The 24621-nt window shown below is 42.5% G+C and overlaps 1 protein-coding gene across 1 annotated transcript in view; it reads right to left on the reverse strand.

The window, feature by feature from the left end:
• Window positions 1–21529, reverse strand: part of mrpl33 (mitochondrial ribosomal protein L33) — a 51522-nt gene extending 29993 nt beyond the window's left edge. Inside the window, exon 1 of the mRNA XM_073056029.1 lies at window positions 21502–21529. Coding sequence (XP_072912130.1) covers window positions 21502–21514 — 13 coding nt within the window. The 5' untranslated portion in view covers window positions 21515–21529. The remainder of the gene's footprint in view (window positions 1–21501) is intronic.
• Between the last annotated feature and the right edge of the window lie 3092 nt (window positions 21530–24621).

Here is a 24621-nt window from a genome sequence, read left to right on the forward strand (position 1 = left end):
CTCCTTACCTGCCTGTCACCTCTCCCTAGTGCCCCTCCTTCTTCCTTTTCTCCTCTGGTTCACTCTCCTCTCCTATCAGATTCCTTCTTCTTCAGCTTTTATTTTTCCCACCCACCTGACTTCACCTTTCACCTCTCAGCGTCTGGCTTACCCTCCTTCCCCTCCCCCCTCCAACTTTTTATTCTGGCCTCTTCCCCCTTCCCTTCCAATGCTAAAGAAGAGTCTTGGCCTGAAACGTCGACTGTTTATTCAGTTCTGCAGATGCTACCTGACCTGCTGAGTTCCTCCAGCATTTTGTGCGTATTGCTCTGATTTCCAGCATTTGCAGAATATCTTGTGTTTAAGACTCAAATTCACTTGGCTTTCAACAGACTCAGTCACCACCAGCAAGCATTTGTGGCTTTCAGCACGGCATTGACAGGGCACACGAACACAGCAGAAAATGGCATTTGGCTAACAATATGATAAAGTAACTGCTTTCTGCATATCCATTACCCTGCCTCAAAAACAGCAAGATATCACTGCACAAACTGGAAAGCCTGATTCGAGATGGAGTGGCTTAACTGCTGTAACTTGGAAATTACTTTCTCAACAGGAAAGAGTCAACGTGAAATGTAGTTCCCACAAGATTTACAGCAAGACCACTTTAAGACTCTAGCCTGCCTCAATCCTGAAAACTGGTTTCATATTTTGTTTCAGAAACTGCTTATAAATGAAATCCACACAGTTTAAAAATAATATAAAGCACACTTAATGCTTGCAGATAATTTCAGGGAATTTTCATTTTCGAAGTTCCCAAACAGCAAGGATTTTCAATGTAACTTCTAAGCAGATTTCTCGTTCTATTTAAGCTGAGCCTGGAATTGAGGAGACAACAGAACCCTTCAGTTGCTAGTCAAAGTTTGAAAATAAATAGCAGCTGATTCCAGTTTTCCCTGCAATACTTCCTATATAAAAAAAATCCCCAACTTGCTTCTGGATTCACAGAGAATTCCAAATCACCCATGAACCGATGAATTAGAGCGCAGTTATCATAACAGGGTTTGACAAACAGCAAATGAAATAATTGTTCAGGTTAAGCAATAATGGGTGAATATAAATGCTGAAATCCCTACTGTCCTGCAGACAGTGCCATGGAATCTTTTATACCTCCTGATCAGGTAGATGGTGGTTGTCCACTGTGTATGCTGATGACAGCTAACCTGTGTGGGAGTTTTTAAGTTGGAAAAGTCGTTGCATTGGTGCAGTTCCACTCTCTCAACCTCATAAGTCTGGGTCCAGTAGTACAAACAACCGTCACAAACTGGGGTCTTCCCTGGCTGCATTGGACGACCATCACACCTTCGGTGCCTTGTCACGCCCTCCGCTGTCCACAGAGCATTGTAGTACCGCCTTCCTAGCCATTGGATCTCACTGCTGATCTCATTTGTCTAGTCTACTGGAGCAGGCTTGGCATGCTAGGACAGGCACGTCCCTATTCTTGGTTTTGCAACAATAATTTCCTTCGGGATAAATAAAGTTTTATCTTAGCTCATCTCACTGGGATACGATGCCACTGGCTACCCCCATCTGGTATAGCCTTCACCGCCTGCTGAAGCGGTGTCCCAGTTCGTGGCCACTATCGCATGTAAGCAGCTATTCAGAGCCGTAGGTGAAAGCTGAATGCCCAGTGGGGACGAAAAGTGAGTGAGCTGCCCCAGATGGGACAACACAAGCCCCTTCACAAGAGGTGCTAGCCCTTCCTGGAGATCAGATGGATAACCTCATCTAAAAGACCATATCAATAATGCAGGACACCTTCAGCACTAAGTTACCTTAGGTTCACGGTGTTGTGCTGTCCTTTTAACCTAATCTATGATCTACCTAACCCTTCCCTCTTACACAGCCCATAACATTCCATTTTTCTTTCGTCCATGTGCCTATTTAAGAGTCTCTTAAATATTCCTAATGTATCAAACTCTACCACTAACCCTGACAGTGCATTCCAGACACTTACTTACTCTGTGACATCTTCAGTTGGATATGGGTTGGAACTCACAAAACAATGATGAATGTATATTTACTAAAGGCTTTATACTTCTGCGTCAAATGAACGCTGTAGGTATGGTGTAGCCGCGTAACCTACGCTGTACCCTACGCCGTAGCCTGACACACACCTCTCCAAAAATGTAACGGCGCATCGCGGCGACGCAGACAGCAACAACTGTGATTAGCCTGCTTGGTGGCATCGCATTTCCTCCTGTCTATAGGCATGCTATGCGTACACAGATGCAAAATAAATGGCTGGAGACAATGAACCAAATCGTCAAATCTACCTGCCGACATCCAAAAATATCTGAAATGCATTTTCTTGTCCATGTCTCTCAGTGGCCGGACAAGCACAGAAAATTCACCCTCCTTCTGCCTCAATCTGTTCAATGGTCGTACATACCATCCCCTCCGATGTTTTCTCTCTTTTCTGCATTGTAGTAATTTCAATAAAAGTAACCCTTGTTATTAGCTCCAACTCCAATGTGATGCGCTCAGTCGCCATTGTTTGAAAGTACACAAAGAAACTTTACACAATGGCATAGAAACCCCACCGCCAACTAGCGTTTTGGCAGTGAATTGCAGAGCGAGGCAGACACACCAACGCACAGGTATAAATGCTCACAACAACGTAAGCTACTTACGAAGGCTTCAGTGTAGGCTGCTACGCAGAACTATAAATCAGCCTTCATACTATAATAAGAATTATTACTAGCAGAAGTTTAAAAATGTTAAATCTGGTGGCTGAAGAGATCGGTCTACATTTAAAAAATTACATCTCCATGTTAAAATTTTTGCAGTCTCATCTCTTGGACCATTAAATCCTTAGCCTGACCTTTTATACATCTATCATTTATCTTCTTGCTGCTGACCACACCTTAAACCATCCCAACCCCAAGTTCTGAAACAGTCTACAAACCTCTCCATCTGTCTAAGATCCTTCCTCAAACTTCCCTATGGTTAAGCTCACAGCTGGAACAGCTTGTTCTTTGGCTTGTTGTCAACACATATAGATTATGTTTCTCTGAATTGCTTTGGGGGCCTCATCACATTTTACTGTTTGAAGCAAAAGGAATCTGCTGAAACTGTGGGTCAGGTAGCATTGGTGGAGAGAAAAGGATGGTTAATATTTCAGGCCAGGACCATGCATCAGGTGTGACGGAGGGATAAGGCAGAGGCTAGTAGGTGATAGATGGAACTAGGTGAAGTGGAGATGATGAGTCAATGAAGCCAGCTGGTGGAAAGGGAGAGGAAAGTTAGGCCAAGGGAGAAAGAAACTGGATGGATAGTTGTGCTGGTGAAGGGGGAATGGAACAACCTGATGGAGGATGATGAATCTAGCTAAATGGAAGGGAGAGGAGGAAAACAATGGGAAAGGCCAACAATGGGAAAATGAACCAATAGGAATAGTAAGGGAATACATGGGGTATGGGTCACCCAAAATTGGAAAGTTCATGTTTATACCATTGGTTTGTAGGCTATCCAAGAGGAATATGAGGTATAGTTCCTCTAATTTGTTTTTGAACTCAATGTTGCAGTAGTGAAGACAAAGACGTTCAGGTCTGGGTGGACAGAGGAGGGGTGCCTAGGTGCGACTCGAGTAGCAGCAGTACTCTCAATGGATACGATTAAATATTCCCGTTTCAGCCTGATACAGCTAAAAAGCACAACTGCTTCCAAGGTCAGTACAATCAACATAGATGTCTTGATGCTTTTAAACATACTATCGCTGCTTAAAACCGATGGAAACAACACCGATTGTGATCGGAAGTGCCCACGTAGGACATCTCGGAGGAAGCGCAGGTGTAGAGCGGGATTACAAGTAGGTTTAAGGAAACGGGGTTTTAAACTCCCTATATCAAATATTTTGCTGGCGAACGTGCAGTCTCTGGGGAATAAAATCAATGATCTCAGAGCTAGGGTGTAGAATCAAGAGGAACATTAGGACTGCGTGTGTCCTTTGTTTCACGGAATCCCAGTTAACCCCTTCCATACCGGATGCAACGATCCAGATCGACAGGTTTACTATACACTGTCAGCACAAATCTATAGAGTCTCTCAAAAGCAGAGGCAGAGGAGTATGCCTCATGATCAACTCTTCTTGGTGCACAAATATATCAGTGCTGTCCCAATTCTGCTCACCAGACCTGGAATATCTTGCAGTAAAGTGCCATCCTTTTTACTTACCACAGGAGTTCTCTAGGGTCATTTAGGTTGCAGTTTACATTCCACCTCAGGCCAATGTCAAGCAGGCTTTAGATGATCTGAGCAATGGGATCAAAATGCACAAAACAGTGCACCCTAACACCTTCACCATCATTTTGAGAGAATTTAACCAGGCCAGTCTGAAAAAAATCACTAAGCAACTACCATCAACAGATCACTTGCAATACTAGAGGAAACAATACATTGGACCATTGCTACACCACTATCAAGAATGCCTACTGTGCTATTCCACACCCTCACTTCGGGAAGTCTGATCACCTGGCTGTACTTCTACTCCCTGAGTATAGGCAGAGACTGAAGACTGCAGCACCAGCAGTGAGGACCAAGAAGGTTTGGACAAGGGAAGCACAGGAGCGCCTGCAGGACTGCTTTGAATCTGTGGACTGGACTGTATTCAGGGATTCATCTTCGAACCTGGATGAGTATGCTGCAGTTGTTACCGACTTCATTAAAACCTGTGTGGATGAGTGTGTGCCTACAACTGTACATTCCCAAACCAAAGTCATGGATGAACCAGAAGGCACGTTGTCTGCTGAAGGCTAGATCTCTGGCATTCAAGTCTGGGGCCCAGGCCTGTTCCAGAAAACCAGGTACGATTTGCGGAGGGCTATTTCAAGGGTGAAGAGACAATTTCAAACGAGGTTGGAGGTAACATCGAATGCACGGCAACTCTGGCAGGGTCTACAAGCCATTACTTCCTACAAAGTGAAACCCAATAGCATGAGTGGCAGCAATGCTTCACTACCAGATGAACTCAACACCTTCTATGCCCGCTTTGAAAGGGAGAACACAACTACAACTGTGAAGATCCCTGCTGAACCTGATGGCCCTGTGATCGCCATCTCTGAGGCCGATGTTAGGCTGTCTTTAAAGAGAGTGGGCTGCCTTAATGACTTAAAGAGAGTGAACCCTCGCAAGCCGGAAGGTCCCAATGGAGTAATAGCAATCTAAGGGGCAAACCTTTTTACCCAGAGGATGGTCTCTATATGGATAAGCTAGGTTCATTGTACAGGATGTGGGCCTCATTGGTGTGTTTGCATTCACACTCACTTCCTTGAGAAGGTGGTGATAAGCCATCTTCTTGACTCCAGGAAGCATGGAAGATTGGAGCAGTGCAAACCACTCAAACTTTCCAGCCTTCCTCGCCATTCAATCTGATCACAGATGATCTTATATATATTAATATTATTAAAGACCCCACTCATGCTGGACATTTTTTCTTCTCCCCACTCCCATCAGAAGATACAAAAGCCTGAAACCTCATACCACCAGGTTCAAAGACAACTTCTATCCCCCTGTCATAAGACTGTTGATCCACCCCTAGAATGGTGATGGGACAAGCTATATCACCATTATCTTGTACCTTGTTGTCTGCCTGCACTGTACTTCCTCTGTAACTACAACACTGTATTCTGCATTCAGTTATGCCCTTCCCCAACCCCCCTCCCATCCCCAGTACTACCTCATTACACTGTTGTAATGAAATTATGTTTGCAGATGGCATGTGAAAACAAGGTTTCTCACCATACCTCAGTACATGGGGCCATAATTTACCAATACCATGTTTCTATTCTTTCCCAAACACCTTTTCTCCCAAGATGTACCCACCTCCTTTTTCCAATATATTTCAGCACTAGATCTCCATTGCCTTCTATGGTCAAAAGTTCTACAGATTTGTGACCCTCTGATGGAAAAATCTCTCCTCATCTCAGTTCTACAAGTCCTAGCCCTTATGCTGAACTGAGGCCCCTTGTTCCAGAACCTAGGCTAAGGGAACTCCTGGCAGAATTTTGTACATTTCGGTGTGATTTCCTCTTATACTTCTAAACTTCAGTTAATACAAGCCTAGCTGACCCAATTTTCCTCATGCTACAATCCTGCCATCCCAAGAATCACTCTGATGAACCTTTGTTGAACTCCCCAAGTAGCAAATCTATCCTTCCGTGGCAGGGAGACCATGATGACACACAACATTGCAAGTACAATCTCATCAGTACAGTATAATCATGATGAAGCATCTTTGCTCTTAAATTCAAAACTGCTTACATATCATTTGCCTTCTTAACAGTTTGCTGTACCTACTTTCAATAACTGATGCACAAGAACACTCCAATGTTCCCTTACAGCTATACCACCAAGTAAATAATATGTCACCCTCCTGCTTTTCCTATCAAAAAGAATAACTTCACCACCTGGCATGCATTTGCCTACTCAATCAACTTATTTAAAAACCTTGAAGCCTTTTTTGCATCATTCTTGCCAACTACTCGGTCTTGTATTATCAGCAAACTTAAAATACTGCACTTAGTTCCCTCACTGACGCCTACTGTGAAGAGTAGCAGTAGGACTGGTGAAATTGCTCCCACACCACTATTGACGTGGGAATTCCAACAATTAGACTCAGCGAGGAATGACGATATATCTCCAAGTCAGACTGCTGAAAGCACCAGATTCTTTATTTTCTTTGAAGGTTAAGGAGAGTTCGGCATGTTACCAAACACTCTAACAAAAGCAATATGGTATGCAGGATCACCCATGGAGACTGCAACAGGAACTATGTTGGACAGACAGGACGTAAACTCTCAACACGTTTAAAGGAACATAAAATTGTGGTATGGAGATATGATCCATTGTTGCTGATCTCAGAACATGAAGACCGAGAAGGACACCACGGAGATACTGGCGCAGACAAACGCAAAGCAGGCACGAGAATTTTTGGAAGTGTGGTTCCTTTCTGATAACTCCACAAACAAACTTTTCAAAATAGACACTGTCTAAGAAACATGAACCAATCAAATTCAAAGGTCAACTGAATGGGTAGCCAATCAGCACCGAAGCAAGCGAACAGGGGCTGGGGGGTAGATAAATGGGAGCACTCCCAGAGAGAAGCACCAACGACAGCGCACTGAGGACGTCACCTTGACTCGTGATGAAACATACGCAAGCTAATTGCCAAACTCGGCAAGCACTGCAACATCAAATTTGAACAAACTCCTATGGATGACTGTTGAAAGTATCCTGACTGGCTGCATCGTGGCCTGGTACTGCAATTTGAATGCACACAAAACGTATGAAGTCACAGACAGCAGTAGATTCATTTGAACAAATGGCAGACGTATCTCTCCCTGTTATCGACAGTGTCTGCATGTGGTGCTGTCTCAAGAAGACAACATCGATCATGGAAGATCCCCACCACCCCAGCCATAAATATTTTCACAAGCCACTGCTAGACAAGATACAAAAGTCTGAATTTAGATTCCACCAGGCTCAAAAGCAACTGCTTCCCTTCAACGATTCATCCTTAAACAAGCCCACAGAACCCGAATCACTACAGTATGGCAACACTATGACCACTTTGCAATAAAGTGGACTTATTTTATTCTAATTGTACTCTTTCTTACATATTATTGTAGGAATATGGAATAAAATATTGTTATAATCGTATACAGTATCATATAAAATGTAATATTAATATAATAATATTGTATAAAATGTTTAATATTATACAATATCATGCATTATACAAAAGCAACAGGCCCCAGTGAAGTACTTCGTGGGCTCTGAAAATCTGTGCCATGACGGGGGGGATTCAAAGGCATTTTCAATCTTTCACTGCTATTGTGAGAAGTTCTCACCTGCTTCAAAAAGGCAACAGTTACACCAGTGCCCAAGAACAGCAGGATGAGCTGCCTTAACGACAATCGTCCAGTAGCACACACATCTACGATGATGAAGTGCATTAAGATTTGGTTATGGTCAGATTTAACTCCTCAGCAAGGACCTGGACCCAATGCAATTTGCCTATCACAACAATAGGTCTACAGTAGGTGCAATTTCATTGGCTCTTCACATGGCTTTCGATCACCTGGACGATAGAAATAACTACGTCTGAATGCTGTTTATTGATTACAGCTCAGTGTATAACACAGTCGTTCCTACAGTTCTGATCGAAAAGCTCCATAAACTGGACCTCTGTACCTCCCTCTGCAACTGGATCCTCAACTTCCTAATCAGAAGACTACAATCTGTGCAGATTGGAAATAACATCTCCACCTCACTGACGATGAACACTGGTGCACCTCAGGGATGTGTGCTCAGCCCACTGTTCTACTCTCTCTACACCCATGACTGTGGCTAGTCACAGCTCAAATGCCATCTATAAATTTGCTGACAATACCATTGTTGGCAGAATTTCAGATGGTGACGAGGGCATATAAGAGTGGGATTTATCAACTGGTTGAGTAATGTTTCAGCAACAACTTTGCACTCAACATCAATAAGGCCAAAGAACTAACTGTGGACTTCAAAAAGGATAAGTTGAGGGAATACACACCAGTCCTCATAGAGGGATTGAAAGTGGAAACAGTGAGCAATTTCAAGTTCCTAGGTGTCAATATCTCTGAGGATGTATCCTGAGCCCAAGATAACAATGCAACTATAAAGAAGGCATAACATCGGCTATATTTCACAAGAGTTTGGTGTATCACCAAATACACTCGCAAATTTCTACAGATGTACTGTGGAGAGCATTCTAAATGGCTGCATCACCCTCTGGTATTGGGAGGGGGCTACGTGCCTCTGATACTGCTGCAAGTTAGCATCTGTTTGAACATGTACATACATGCACAGGGATTTTTGAGAGACAAGATTAACCATCATTTGGATTGTCAAGGCCTGATCAGGAATAGTCAGCATGGCTTTATGTGTGGAAGATCATATCTGATGAATCTTTTGGACATTTTTGAAGTGGTAACTAAGGTACGGCCGGGCCTTCAGTAAGGCCTTGGACAAGGCCTGGCATGGGAGACTGATCCAAATGGTTAGGTCATATGGGATTCAGTAGGAGCCAGCCAGGTAAATTCAGAATTGTCTCGATAATGGGAAGCGGAGGGTGATAGATGCAGGTCAAGTCTCCGACTGGAACTAGCGGAGTGCCCGGGGTCAGACTGGAATCTTTGTTGTTGATTCTTTATATAAGCGATTGGATATGATTGTACACGGCATGATTAGCAAGTCTGCTGATAATACTAAACTAAGGGCTCTTGTTGACTGTGAAACAGGTTACAATGAATTGCAAAGGCATTTTGATCAGATACGGAGATGGCCAAGGAATGGCAAATGAACTTTAGGTAAGTGTGAGGTGATATATTTTGGGAAGTCAAACTGGGCAGGTTTGCTCACTGGATCTTTACTCCCTGAAGCACAGGGGGATGAGAGGTGATCTCAAAGAAGTTAATAAAATCATGAGGGGTATGGACAAGGTGGACAGTCAAGAGTCTTTTCACTGGGGCTGGCGGGTCCAAAATTAGAGGGCACAGATACAAGTGAGGAGTGCTATAAAAGAATGGGAGGTAACTTCTTTACACTGAGGGTAGCAATTACTTGGAATGAGCTGCAGATACAATTGCAACATTTAAGAGGCATTTGAAGAGGTACAAGGAGGGAAGGGTTTGGAAGATTATGGGCTGAACAGGACTCGCAGGCAGGGTGCTGTGGGTGGCATGGATCAGTTGGACCAAAGGGCCTGTTTCCATGCTTTGTTACTATATGAATCTACACTTGTGCATATGACAATAAACTCATCAAAACCCTAGGTCAAAGTCTTTGACAGTATGACTTGAACGAGAACCTGCAGAAGGTCCCATGCACCTACCACCTTGGTTCTTCTTGGTGGTTTAGAGAAATGGTTTGGCAGAAGGTTTTGCAAGTACTTACAGTAAATTTTGTCAATGGTACACTCTGGGACCACAGTACAATGAGCACGCTCAATAACTTTTTGAGTCCTGGAGCTCTCAGTTTGTTGGAGCTGCACTTAGTCCAGGAAGTCGAGAGCATTCCCTCACACTCTTGTATTGTACTTTGTAGATGCGGAAAGGCTTTCTGATATCAGGTGAGTAGTTTACTGCTAGTCACCCAGCCTCTCATCTTCTCTTGTGACATCAAGATTTACGTTGAGTCTCTGGTCAATGGTGCTCTCCCCCAACCCCCATCAAAGTTCTTAATGGTGATGGATGTACGTGGTAAAGGCATTAAAAATTAAAGGTGGCTGGTTATCCCCTCCATTCTTGAAGATGCCATTTTTTGTAGCACTGATGTTGCTTGCCACATGTTAATCCCACACAACACCATTACAGCTTGGGCTGTCGGAATTTGGAGCTCAAACCCGGCGTCCTCTGAAAGGAGTCTCTACGTTCTCCCCAGGTGCTCTGGTCTCCTCCCACCATCCAAAGACATACCAGGTAGGTTAACTGCTCATTTAAATTGTCCCAGGATTAGGTTAGGCCTAAATCAGGGTTGTCAGGGGCTACAGGGACAGCACTGCTCGAGCAGCCGGAAGGCCCTACTCCACACTGTATCTCTAAATAAATAACTAACTCATGCTTCAGGCTGCAAGTCATCCATTATTTAACATTTTAACCAACCAACTCGTGCATACAGATTCCAATTTGGATACCATCACAGTTATCCACATTAATAGACACCCGCCAAACCCCACAATTCAATTCTGTCTTGTAATCACGAGCAGGAACTTATTCTATACATAAACCCACTGTATCTCTCCAATAACTTCCAGGAGAGTATGAACCATTTGAACTACTTGACTGTATTCAATCTATCAATCACTCAAAAGATCAATCAAACATATGAAGTACCTAAATGTCTCAATTAGATCACTAGGTATCCTCTCAAATCCTTGATTAGAATCAGTCTAGAATCGCTCCACATCCATTATTCTGTATACAAAGCCCTGAACCCCTCAATTAGAATCCAGTGTGTAATCACTCCCAGGTATCCATTGTTCTATATATGACCTCCTGAACCCCTGGATTAGAATCCAGTCTGTAAATACTCCCAGGTATTCATTACTCTGTATATAAACTCCCTGACCCCGTCCATTAGACTCCAGACTGTTATCACTCCCGGAATGATGTGCTCTGCTAAGGCTGGACCAGATGTCTCAGGTATGCGGGGATCGGTGCAGCCCTGCTATCCAGCTCCAGGTATGGGATGGTTTCGTGAGGATACCCGGCCCAATTCCGGTAAGATCACCGCCCCTGCCGTCCACAACGTTCCCCTGCCTGTCTTTTGCTCCCCGGCCCGCTCTTACCCCGCGACACTCACAATTTACCGCTGTCAGGAGCATCTTCTCTGCGCCTTGCAGTGCAGTTTCAGTACTTCCAGGTCGCCCCGCTAGGACTGCTTCCGGGGCATTGAGCTGCCAATCACTTTAGTTCATTCCCTGTCACTTTGAAGTATATCGCTTCTATTTTAGAGGTTTTTTTCCCCGGTTATTTTGTGGTTGTTTGTTTCTCGTGTGACACTACCTCCAGCCTATTAACCCTGAGTCCACCGACTGTTTACAACTGTGATACCGCCCCCCCCCCCCCCCCAGCTCCCCCAGAATGGCTTAATCTTTGCAACCTCTTCCATATTCTTATTAGGGCACCTGAGACGAGCAAATGGAGGGGGAGAAAGAGAGTATGGTGCTCTTTTTCACCAGACCAAGGCTGGAGGAGATCTCATGCATACTTTAAAATTTGTCAAGATAAGCTCACAAGTACCATCAAAGTACCCCCAGGTTACGAATGCCTGACCTATGGATACCCCTACATAAAAACAAGCTCTCATAATATTATTACATTTTAAAAATCCAAGGTACACATATACTTCAATTGCAGTGGATGGCAGGACCAGGTCCCCCTCATTTTAAGCAATTAGCCTTTCTTATCAGTCCTTGTGGAAGTATTACCATATTGAGTGAAAAAAAGTATTTTCCAACAGACAAAATCGACTGAGGATGTCTGTGAAAAAGGAACCCATTTGATACAGGGCTGGCCTGTAAAGAGCTACATCTTTGGTAGATTGATGTGAGAAGAAAACATACAATTTTAAGAACAGGAGCAAGCCACTCAGCCCTAAGCCTACCTGGCCATTTAATAAAATTACAGATGAGCTGATTCTAGTTCCAACTCTATATTCCCATCTATATGCAGTAACCTTTCATAGAGTGCTGCAGTTCAGAAACAGGCTCTTCAGCCCACTTAGTGCACGATGTACTGCTTTTATGTCTTGTCCCATCCACCCCCAACCAGACCATAGCACTCAATACCCCCCTCATCCATGCACCTATCCAAACTTCCCCTCAGTGCTGCAATTCAAACAACATCTACCACATCTGCTGGCAGCTCATTCCACACTCGCACCGCCTTCTAAATGAAGGAGTTCCTCCTCAGGCTCCCTTTAAATATTTCACCTTTCATTCAAAAACCCTTGACCTCCAGTTCTAGTCTCACCCAATCTGCATGTATTTACCCTATTTATACCCCTCATAATTTTGTACACTTCAATAAGATTTCCCTTTATTCTCCTATGCTCCAGGGAAAAATGTCCAAACCTATTCAACCTTTCCCTATAACTCAGGTACTCAAGTTCTGGCAACATCCTAGTAAATTGTATCTGTACCCTTTCAAGCTCATTTATTTCTTTCCTGTAGGTATGTGACCAATACTGCACTCCAAATTTGGCCTCACTGATGCTTTATATAATTTCAACATAACATCATATCCTGTACTCAATGCTCTGATTTATGAAGGCCATTATGCCAAAAGCTCTGCTTACAACTCAATCTACCTGTGATGCCATTTCCAAGGAATTATGGATCGGTATTCCCAGGGGCTTTTGTTCTACTGCACACCACAGTGCCCTACCATTCCTGCCAAAGTGTAATACCTCACACTTCTCTGCATTGAATTCCATTTCCTATTTTTCAGCCCATTTTTCCAGCTGGTCCAGATCCTGCTGCAAGCTTTGATAGCCTTCCTCACTGTTCACTACGCCACCAATCTTGGTGTCATCCGCAAATATATCGATCCAGTTTAATACTCTGTCATCCAGATCGTAGATGCAGCTGAAAGAAAACAATAAACCCAGCACTGATCCCTCATGGCAAACCACAGTTTACAGGCCTCCAGTCAGAGAGACAGCCATCTCTCTGTCTTCTGCTAAGCCAATATTGAATTCAATTTACAAACAAGAGAAAATCTGCAGATGCTGGAAATCCAAGCAACACACACAAAATGCTGGAGGAACTCAACAGGCCTGGCAGCATCTATGGAAAAGAGTACAGTCGACATTTCGGGCTGAGACCCTTCAGCAGTAAGTTTCAATTTACATCCTGAATGCCAAACGACTTAACTTTCTGGACAAGGCTCCCATGCAGAACTTCGCCCATGTGGACTTCTATTGTATTTCTTTCATCGATCTTCCTTGTAACCTCCTCAAAAATCTCCATAAGATTGGTTGGACAGAAACTACCATGCACACACCCATGTTGACTATCCTTAATCAGGCCCTATCTATCCAAGTACTTATAGATTCTGTCCCTTAGAATCCTTCTAATAATTTACCCATGACCGATATCTGGCTCATCAGCTAGTAATTTTTCAGTATATTCTTAGAGTCATTCTTGAACAGTCCTCTACCACCTCACCTATGGCCAAGGACATTTTTAATATCTCCACTAGGACTCCTACAATTTCTGCACTAGTCTTCCATAAAGTCTGAAGGGACATCTGTCAGGCCCTGGGGATTTATCCACCCTAATTTTCCTCAAGGCAGCCAACACCTCCTCTTCTGTAATCCCTGACCTCAATACTCTTTTTCCTCAATTCTAAAGACCTTGATTCTATTTCCTGAGTAAATACAAATTCAGTTAAAATCTCCCTCATCTCTTTCGGCTCCATGCATAGATGGCCCCATTGATCTTCAACAGGACCAATTTGATAGGTTCCCCCTTCTTCTTCTTAACTGGGGCCTTAATATCTGTCAAAAGCCAACGTTCCCAAAACCTGCTAGCGCTTTTGCTTATTCTAATAGGACATAGAAATTCAGTACTCTCAATATTTCACTTTTGAAGCCTCCTACTTACCAAGCATCCAATTGCTGGAAAACAACCAATACCAATCTCTTCCAAAGCCTTCAAAATTGGCCTTTCTCCAATCTGGAATCTCAAACAGAAGACCAGTCCTATCTTTAGAACATAGAACAGTACAGTCCACGATGATGTGCCAACGTTTTAACCTACTGTAAGATCAATCTAACCCTTCCCTCCTCATCATCCTACATTCTTCTATCATCCATGTGCCTATCTAATAATCTCTTAAATGGGTCTAATGCATCTGTCTCTATCACCACCCACTCCTAGCAGCATCTTTCACCTACCCACAACTTTCTGGGTAAAAAAAACTACCTCTGACATTCCCCTATACTTTTCTCCAATCACCTTAAACTTATGCCCTGGGAAAAAGTTTTTGATTGTCCACTCTACCTAGACATCCTATCACCTCCATCAAGTCACTTCTCATCGTCTTTCACTACAAAGAGAAAAGTTTGCTCAACTATCCTCATAAAACATGCTCTCTAACCTAGGCAACATCATGGTAAATCTCCTCTGCACCCTCTCTAAAACCTCCATGTATTTCCTATAATAACTAGACCAGTACCGAATACAAAGTTCAGAGTACAGTACATTTATTATCAATGTACATATACATTATACAACCTTGAGATTTGTCTCCTTACAGGCACAAAACAAGAAAAGCTGAAAGTACTTATTAAAAAAAATTATCGTCAAACCCCCAATATGCAGACAGAAAAAAAAACAAATCCTGCAAACAATAAAAGGAAGTAGATAACATTCAGAATGAAGACGAGCCTATAGACACAAAGCCAGGCATCACTACTGCTGGAGCAGGCCACAGGCTCAGTTAAGTTCAGAGCTACACAAGTGTCAAGGAGCAGCAAGCAGAAGCGGCCTGGCCCTCACCGCTGGGCCTGACACCCTGCCTTTTCAATCTGGCCCGACATTTAAATTGCATAAATGTCAGGTTGTGCCTCGCTCTGGGACCCAAGCCCTGTTGCTTCAATATGCTCCATGCCTGGACCTCATTGTCATGTTTTGGCCTGTGCCTGACCCTTCCAAATCGGTAATACTCCATATGATCTAACCAGAGTTTTACACAATTGCAACATGACCGCATGGCCCTTAAACTCACTTGCCCAGGTAGTGAAAGTCAACACACTATGGAGTTTCTTGAATATGCACCTCCATCACATACTGGACAGAGGAGCACTTTTAGTAATAGACTGATTCCACCGAGGAGCAACACTGAATGCCACAGTGGATCCTTTCACCCTGTGGCTGTAGGACTCTTCAACTCCTTCTCCTTAAGTACATAAACATGTGGTTTCATTGCACATCTTATTTTGCACTTTCACTTTTTAATACATATTTGTATTCTTTTCATACCTCAATGCTTACATTTTGTATTTTAAATTATATATTTCTGACTGAGCAACAATAATTTCCTTCGGGATAAATAAAGTTTTATCTTATCTCATCTTATCTTAATAGCCTATCAACTTGCGCAGCAACTTTGAGGGTCTATGGGGATCTCTGGACATGGATCCCAAGATCCCTCTGTTCTTTCACACTGCAGAGAAATCTGCCATAAACTCTGCATTCTACCTTCAGGTTTGACTGTCCAAATGTATCAATTAACACTTTTCTGGATTGAACTCCATCTGCCACTTCATAGCCCAGATCCGTATCCTACCAATGTCCCACTGTACCCCATGACAGCCATCTACACTACCCACAACATGACCAATGACTGTGTCACCTGCAAACTTACTAACCCACTATTCTACTTCCTCATCCAAGTTATTTATTAAAATCACAAAGAACAGGGTCTCAGAACAGATCCCTGCAGAACACCACTGGTCACCGACCTCCAGGCAGATTACATTCCATCTACAACCATCCTCTGCCTTCTGTGGAAGCCAATTCTGAATCCATGCAGCCAAATTTCCATGGATCTCATGCCTCCTGGCTTTCTGAGTAAGCTTAGCATGCCTTACTAAATTCCATATACACAACATCCACTGCTCCACCTTCATCAGTTTGTTTGTCACTTCCTCAAAGTCTTCAATTAGGCTCATGAGGCACAATCTGCCCTCACAAAGCCATGCTGACTGTCCCTAATCAGACTACGCTTCTAAAGATGCTCATAAATCCTGTCTCTAAGAAACCTCTCCAATATTTTGCTCACCACCGACGTAAAATTGAATTCTAATTTCTGGATTATTCCTATTTCCCTTCTTGAACAATGAAAAAACATTTGCCAACCTCCAATCTTCTGGTTGTACTCTTGCAGCCAGTGAAGATGCAAAGATGATTGACAAAGTCACTACAATCTCCTCCTTGGCTTTCTGTAGTAACGTAGTTATATACAATCCGGTCCCGGACGACTTGTCTATCTTAATGTTTTTCAAAAGTTCTGGCGTATCCTCATTCTTAACATCGACATGGTCTAGCATATCAGCCTGTTTTATGCTGTCCTCATGTAAAAGCTTGAGGGAATTTGGCAGGTATAGTGGTACAACAAGCAGAGGTGCTACTGCACAACATGATTGCATGTTCTTCCATTGATTGTGTGGGCTTCTTCTGGGTGGTCATATAAAGATGTGCCAATTTATTGGTGAACTGGCCACTGCAAATTGCCCTGAGTGTAGGTGGATGACAGGGGAATTTGGCTGGAGTTGAATGCTGTGTGTGAGATAGTAGGTTACAGGGAAATAAGTGGGGGAATGAGAGTGATTCCATTTTAAGCAACACTTGGCATTGACTTGATGGGCATAAAAGCCTCCCTCTATGTTGCAATAAAATAAGAAACTATGAGATGTGGAGATGTTTTCTTTCTGTGAGAATTTAGAAATTGCTTAAAGATAAGGTTTTGGCCCGTTAAATTTAGATGATTTTATTTTCCAAAAGTTTGTGAATCTTTGGAATTCTCTTCCTCAAACTGTAGAAGTAAAGATTTTGAATAATATTAAGGCAGAGGCCAGTAGATTCTTGTAAAGCATAAGAAAGTTGGTACAGAGTTAGCAGAAAAGTAGGTTGTGGAAGTCTACATTTTGACTGGGGTTCCTATACTGTAAAAGGACTTGTTAAATGTACTGAGGAAAGTTTCCTTAATGAACATGGGGAAGTCCCAAATGGATCTCCTCTTAGGGAATAAGAGAGGGCAGGTGACAGACATGTGCGTAGGGAGCACTTTCAATTAACTGATCATAATTCCTTTAGTTTCAAGATAATTATGGAGATGGGTGGACAAACACAAAGTCAAGGGGAACCAATGTCCTTGAAAGGCAGGTTTGCTAGAGCTGTTGGGGAGGGTTTAAACTCACTTGGCAGGAGGATGTAAACAGACTGATAGGTCAGAGGATGGAGCTGTTGGTGTTAAGGTAGATCTTGTGTGTGGAGAGACCATAAGGAAGGATAAGCAGTGGATAGGGTATAATTGCAGTCTTTTGGATGGGTTGAAATGTGTCTATTTTAAGCAAGATACATCAAGAAAAAGGGTGATGAGCTTAGAGCATGGATCAGTACAGGGAACTACAATGTTGTAGCCATTACAGAGACTTTACTGTCACAAGGGCAGGACTGGCTGCTGGATGTTCTGGGGTTTAGATTTTCAAAAGGGACAGGGAAGAAGCTACAAGATGCAGGGATACTATCCCCGTGCCAATCAGCATACTACAGGCCCCCCTCCCCCAATAACAGCAGACACCGAGGAGAAGATCTGGAGTCAGAATTCTAAAGGTGCAAAGATAACAGGTCATGGGTAACTTCACCTTACCTAATACTGATTGACATCTCCTTAGTGTAAAAGGTGTAGATGGGGCAGAATTTGTTAGGTATGTCCAGGAAGGATTCCTGACACATTATGTACACGGCCTGAAGAAAGAGACCTCAGTGGATCTGGTACTAGGCAATGAACCAGGTCAAGTGACAGACCTCTTGGTGAGTGAGCATTTCAGAGACAGTGCTACAACTCCCTGACCTTTACCATAGCCTTGGACAAGGATAGGAGCAGATAATATGCAAAATATTAAATTGGGGGAGGAAAAATTATCATGCAATTAGGCATAAACTTGGGAACATAAATTGGGAAGGGATGAACTCAGAAATATGCACAAAAGAAATGTTGAGGTGTTCAGGGAGTGCTTGCATAGGATTCTGGATAGGTTTGTCCAATTGAAGCTAGAAAAGGATGATAGAGTCAAGGAACCATCGTTGATAAGAGATGTGGAATATCTAGTCAACAGGAAGAAAGAAGCTTACTTTTTCTTATAGTTTAGGAAGCAAGATTCAGACATGGCTCTAGAGAGATACAAGGTAGCCAGGAAGAAGCTGAAGAATGACCTAGGAGAGCTAGAAGGGGGCATGAGAAGGCCTTGGGGAGTAAGACTATGGAAAACTGAGTGACCCTGCAAAAAGGGACTAGTAAGAGGCCACAAAGAGACCTATGACAACTCTGGAGGAGTTAGAAGCTTCGGTGGCTGAGATGGGAGAGACTGTGCATACAACTATTGCCAAGTGCTTCGCCAGTTGCAGCTTTATGGGAGAGTGGCAAAGGAAAAGCCACTGTTGAGAAAAAGCTCACATGAAATCTCGGCTAGAGTTTGCCAGAAGACGTGGGAGATTCTGAAATCAGCTGGAAGAAGGTTCTGTGGCCTGATGAAACCAAAATTGAGCTTTTTGGCCATCAAACTAAACGCTATGTTGGGCATAAGCCAAACACAGCACATCATTAAACACTCATCATCCCTACCATGAAGCATGGTGCTGGCTGCGTTATGCTGTGGGGATGCTTCACTGGTTCAGGCCCTGGAAAGCTTGTAAAGGTAGAAGGTAAAACAGGGAAATCCTGGAGGAAAACCTGATGCAGTGTGCAAGAGAACTGCAACTTGGGAGAAGATTTATTTTCCAGCAAGGCAATGACCCCAAGCATAAAGCCAAAGCTACACAGGAATGGCTTAAAAACAGCACAGTTAATGTCCTGGAGTGGCCAAGTCAGAGTCCAGATCTCAATCCAATTGCATGATCTCCATGCAATCTGACAGAGCTTGAGCAGTTTTGTAAAGAAGAATGGGGAAAAATTGCAGTGTCCTGATGTGCAAAGCTGATATAGACTGATCCACACAGACTCAAGGCTGCAATTGCTGCCAAAGGTGCGTCTACTAAATACTGACTTGAAGGGGGTGAGTAATTATGCAATCAATTATCTTGTGTAATAATTGTAGCAAATTTAGACTATTCTGTAGAAATTTGTTTTCACTTTGACATGAAAAAATCTTTTCTGTTCATCAGTGTCAAAAAAGCCAAATTAAATCCATTGTAAATCAATATTGTCCAACAATAAATCATCAAATCTTCCAAGGGGGATGTATATTTTTTATAGACACTGTAAAATCCAGAGTTTAAATGCAAAAAAAAAGAGATCATGTTTATGAGATCATGGGCTGTTCAAAAATCTGAAGGCAGAGGGGAAGAAACTTTTCCCAATTCACTGAGTCTTTAGTGAATCTTCGATCCCTGCACCTCCTTGATGATAGTAATGAGAAGAAAGCATGTCCCAAATGGAGGGGGTCCTTAACAATGGATGTTGCCTCCATGGTAGGGAGGGTTGTGCTGGACATTTCTTCAATCCTTTGAAGCATCTTGCAATCCTCTGCTTTGGAGCCTCCATACCAGACTGTAATGCAACCAGTCAGAATGGTCTCCATCGTACATCTACAGAAAGTGTCTTTGGTGACATATCAAATCTCCTCAAACTCCTAAAAAAGTAGAGCTGTTGGTGTGCCAGCATAAACTAAATTTTAATCGCTTCACAGAATGTCAGTTTTTTTTCCAGTGATACTCAAAGTTCCCGAACAGCTTAGAGGATCTGAGCTCACCCATTCCAACTCAGGATACTAAACCAACAGTTTAACAGCGCACTACCACACCCAGTGAAGGTTAAATTAAAGTCAAACAAAAGACAATTTCACTTCTGCACCTTCTTCCTTCCCTTTAAAAATCTCCACAGAACCTAATTTCTCAAGAAGCTCTTTGGCCATTCTCCCTCTTTTCTCAAACTTTACATTGCAGATGTCAGCCAAATGCAAGTTCCTTCTTGTCATATTTTGCTGGTTAAATAGATAAAAACAGTAACATATACTTCCTATAGCCATAATAATATGAGAGATATTAAAATTAATGGGGACATTGTACTCAAGCTAATGCAGACACAGATTTAAATTATATTTGATTGACAAGGGTTTTCTCTCCTTTGTTAGAAATTATAGACATTAATGATAAAATTCATCATTCACATCAATGCATCAGCATCACATTTGGTTGATGAAAGGAAAAAGTAGCTGAAAACAAAGATCTCATAACAAAACCAATGGTCTACAGGACAGCAGCGATTCCTGCTCTTCTTTATGTTTCAGAGACCCGGATGACTGAGGCATTGGAAGTGAATGGCTAACAATGTCTCCACAGTGTCTTCCAAATTTACTGGAACAATAAATGACCCACGGGCAGCCCTCTCCGAGGCCAACATCCGCAACAGTGAGGCCATAGTGTACTCACACATCAATGCTGGATAAACCATGTCATTCTCATTCTCAACATCAGACTTGCAAAAGAGATCGAGTGAGACACAAATTGCTGGAGGTACTCAGCATCATCTCTGTCGATGTTTTCGGTCAAGAACCTTGAACTGGACCAGGTCATAGAATTATACAACATAAAGAAAGGTCCTTTGACCTAACTAATCACATTTGCCTGTGTTTGGCTTGTATTTCCAAAATCTACCTGTCCAATTGTCTTTTCAACATTGTAAATGTACCCATCTCTACCATTTCCTCTGGCAGCTCATTCCCTACATACACCATGCTCTGTGTGAAGAAGTTGCCCTTAGATCCCCATTGAATCTTACCCCCTTTACCCTCAAGTTTTAGACTCCCTTAATCTGAGAAAAAGACTGTGACTATTCACCTTAAGTATGCCACTCGTGATTTTATAAACCTCCACAAGGTCACCCCTCATGCCTCCTATGCTCAACAGAAAAAAAAAGTCCTAGCCTATCCAGCCTTTTGTTTGCTCCTGCCCCTCCAGAAGCCGTATTCCTAGGTCTGATATGGGAAAAGATTACCAAATGGAAAGATTTAAAAAAAATTAAGGATATACTCAAGCCTCCTTGACAATGCATGAAAACCCTCTTCCCACTCTGACTTTTGGGAGTGACTACTCAAAGCAGAGAATAAGCATGAATGATAGCATTGGAAACCTTGGCACTATGCACCAGGAGCACACAATAGTCCTACATAGGCAGCTGAGAGAGAATACCATCTTACCAACTTGCCCCATAAGTCACCACTTGCCCCTTCTGTAGTTTTCACATTAGCTTCATTAGCCACTTCAGTGCAACAAGAGTGGGAATAAGTCATCCACAGTCCCAAAGGATCATCTAAAAATATATCCAAATAACACATAACAATTCATAAAGCTTAGAACACCACCCCCACCACCACCAACAACTTCAGCGCAGTATTGAATTGTGAATTACAAAATTGATACCCTGATTTATCCACCAGTCGAGTTTAGATTTCAATGTTGCTGTTAATAGCCACTTTGACATCCAGCAATAGTCAGAAATTCCTATTATGGAAATGTTGCTGGTTTGCTACCAATGCTGAATCAGCTTGGGGTTTTGCTCACAGGGAGGCATGTTCTTACCCTGACTGGAAAACACAGCCAGTTTTGACATTAATCTAGCCAGCCTTGGCAATACGTTTAAAGTTTTTGGGACTTAAAAGGCAGGATTTAACTTCAGAGTTGGTTGCAAACTGTGCCAAATTGATGGCTTTCAATGTGCTACAAAACTTTACAGTTAACTAATAGTGTAAACGTTCACAATATTTTGCAAACTGATTGCCAAAGTCTAGCTGTGAACAATATTCTCCCTTTTCAACTTATGACAACATTTTATAAAATTAATTCTACATAACATTTATTTATTTATGTAGAGAAAAAGCGCAGAGTAGGCTTTTCCAACCCTTCAAACAACATCACCCCAGCAACACCCGACAACCCCGATTTAACCCTAACCCAATCACAAGACAATTTACAATGCCCAATTAACCTACCCGGTACATCTTGGGACCTTGGGAGGAAACCGCTGTACCCAGGGAATACCCATGTATCTCATGGGGAGGACATACAGAGGATGCCGGAATTGAACTCTGAACTCTGACACCCCGAGCTGTAATGGCGTCATGCTAACCACTAAGCTGTGGTGACTGCAGGGTCAAAGATTTAATTTATTGCTTGGAATTAGTATTAATTATGATTTATGATGCGGTGTTTTTGCTTTATTTTTCTGGTAAGATTCTAAACCAAAATTAATAAAATGCATATCATGGCATGTTCTGTGGTAACAGAGTGACATTCTTGTTTAGTCTAGATATAGCAAGTAGCTAGATGAATTGCAAAAAAAGAGGTTAACTAATATTGAGAAATATGAAAGAGTGCAAATTGAAAAACAATGAATGGTAGCCTGTGACATCATGGTTCTGTTTCAATGTAGACACCATAGCATTGGTCGGGCAACACAGCAAGATGGCAAAATGCTCTGTCACAGCAATCCTTCTCCACAAACTCTAACCCTCGGATCAGAGGCAAGGTTTTATATTTTTGACGAATGGCTGAATTAGATTAGATTCGATAAGTTTATTGCCATTATACACCAGGGTGAAATAAAAATTCTTGCTGACATGAAGCTCACAAAGTGTACTATTCTCCCGTTTAAAAAAAAATCATGGCTAATCTTCCTCAGTCGTCCACAAGCACAATCCCCATTTCCCATGGAACGCAAAAAACTAAAAAAAAAACAACCTTGTTTCTTTTGAATATGGTCACCTACAATTCATAGCAGTCACTGCTGTGTGTTTCTATTTCAAACTTCCAGCAGCTGTAGTTTTATTTTGTCTTTCAATCTGTTTTTACTTCTTTAAATTTCTCAGTAACTCCCTTTTCTCTCCTCTGCCTTAAATAAGACTTGATCGATGTACAAAGGAATATTGGAATCCAAGTCCATAGTTCCCTGGAAGAGTCTGCGCAAGTTGCTAGAGTTGTAAAGAAAACATACAGTATTGCATACTTTGAGTCCTGAAGAAAGGTCTCAGCCCCAAACGTCAACTATTTATTCATTTCCATTGATGCTGCCTGACCTGCTGTGGTTCCTCCAGCATTCTGATGTGTGTTGGTTTGGATTGCCAGCATCTGCAAACTTTCTCATGTTTGTATATTCAGTACTTGCCTTTATTAGTCCAGGCACTGAGTTCAAGAGTCAGCAACGTGCTGCCTGGGGTGGTGGAGGAAGCAGGTACACAGAGTTGTTTAAGAGATACATGAATGTGCTGAGCAAGGATACATGATTGTGTAGGCAGTAGAGACTAGTTTAGTTAGATGTTTAATTATTAGTTTAATTAGTTCAGCACAGTGCCATGGGCAAAAGGGCCTGTTCCAGCCTTCTCTAATTGTAATGCATGCCTTGTCCTAGGCATGCAACACGACTCCACTGCCCTTCTGTAAGTATCAAGGAAATATGACCACCACCCACATATTTTGATTGAATCCCGGGCCAGATTTTAGAAGGGCTGCTAGAAAAACATAGATCGCCGATGCAGTTCAATGTAGGAAAACATGAAGTACTGCAACTTGGAATTGAGGGCAGAGATAGAAAATATACCCTAAAAGGCGAAGACTTGAGCACTTTGAGAAGCAGTAGGTTTTTGCTGTCCAGATTCATCAGAGGCAGTGCCAATAGATAAGGCCAACAAATAATAAGAAAGAAAAGCAAACTAGTGACAATATGAAATATTAAGAGGAAAGGCAGGAGGAAATCGGGTAGGTCTGACAAAACTAAATTAATGTTTTGGTCGAAAACCTACCTTATAGTGCAGAAGAAAAGCATTTTTGTCCATTGAACCGAGGCAGGCCCTTGGCAATATCAATCCAGTCGATGTTATTATCTAGCTCTTTGCCTGATGATCTACACTTGTATATGAAAGAGTTACTCAGCCCTGAAACAGGCTCTTCAGCCCAAGTCATCCATGCTGGCTAGATGTCTATCAAAATATGCAGACAGTACGGGAATGTGGGTCACGTGCAGGCAGAAGAATTACTTTAATTTGGCATTGTGTTCTGCACAGCATCGAGAGGCAAAGGGCCTGTTCCTATACTGATCTATGTCTGTGTGCTTTGTAAATCAATTATATCCATCTTGATGATCTCAGTGACTCACCAAAGAGTCCTTAGATCCCACCTGGGGCTCCGAGAATTAGCCAAATACCACACAGTCCAGAAAAAGCAAGCTCATTGCTGTATTCTCTCCCTCAGCCACTTGTAAATCCTATTGGCATCTGGGGAGAGAAAGCTCACCCTCACAGTTTGTTTGGCACCTGCTTGGAGAT

This window comes from Hemitrygon akajei, chromosome 9, assembly GCF_048418815.1.
Source record: "Hemitrygon akajei chromosome 9, sHemAka1.3, whole genome shotgun sequence".
Classification (NCBI taxonomy): domain Eukaryota; kingdom Metazoa; phylum Chordata; class Chondrichthyes; order Myliobatiformes; family Dasyatidae; genus Hemitrygon; species Hemitrygon akajei.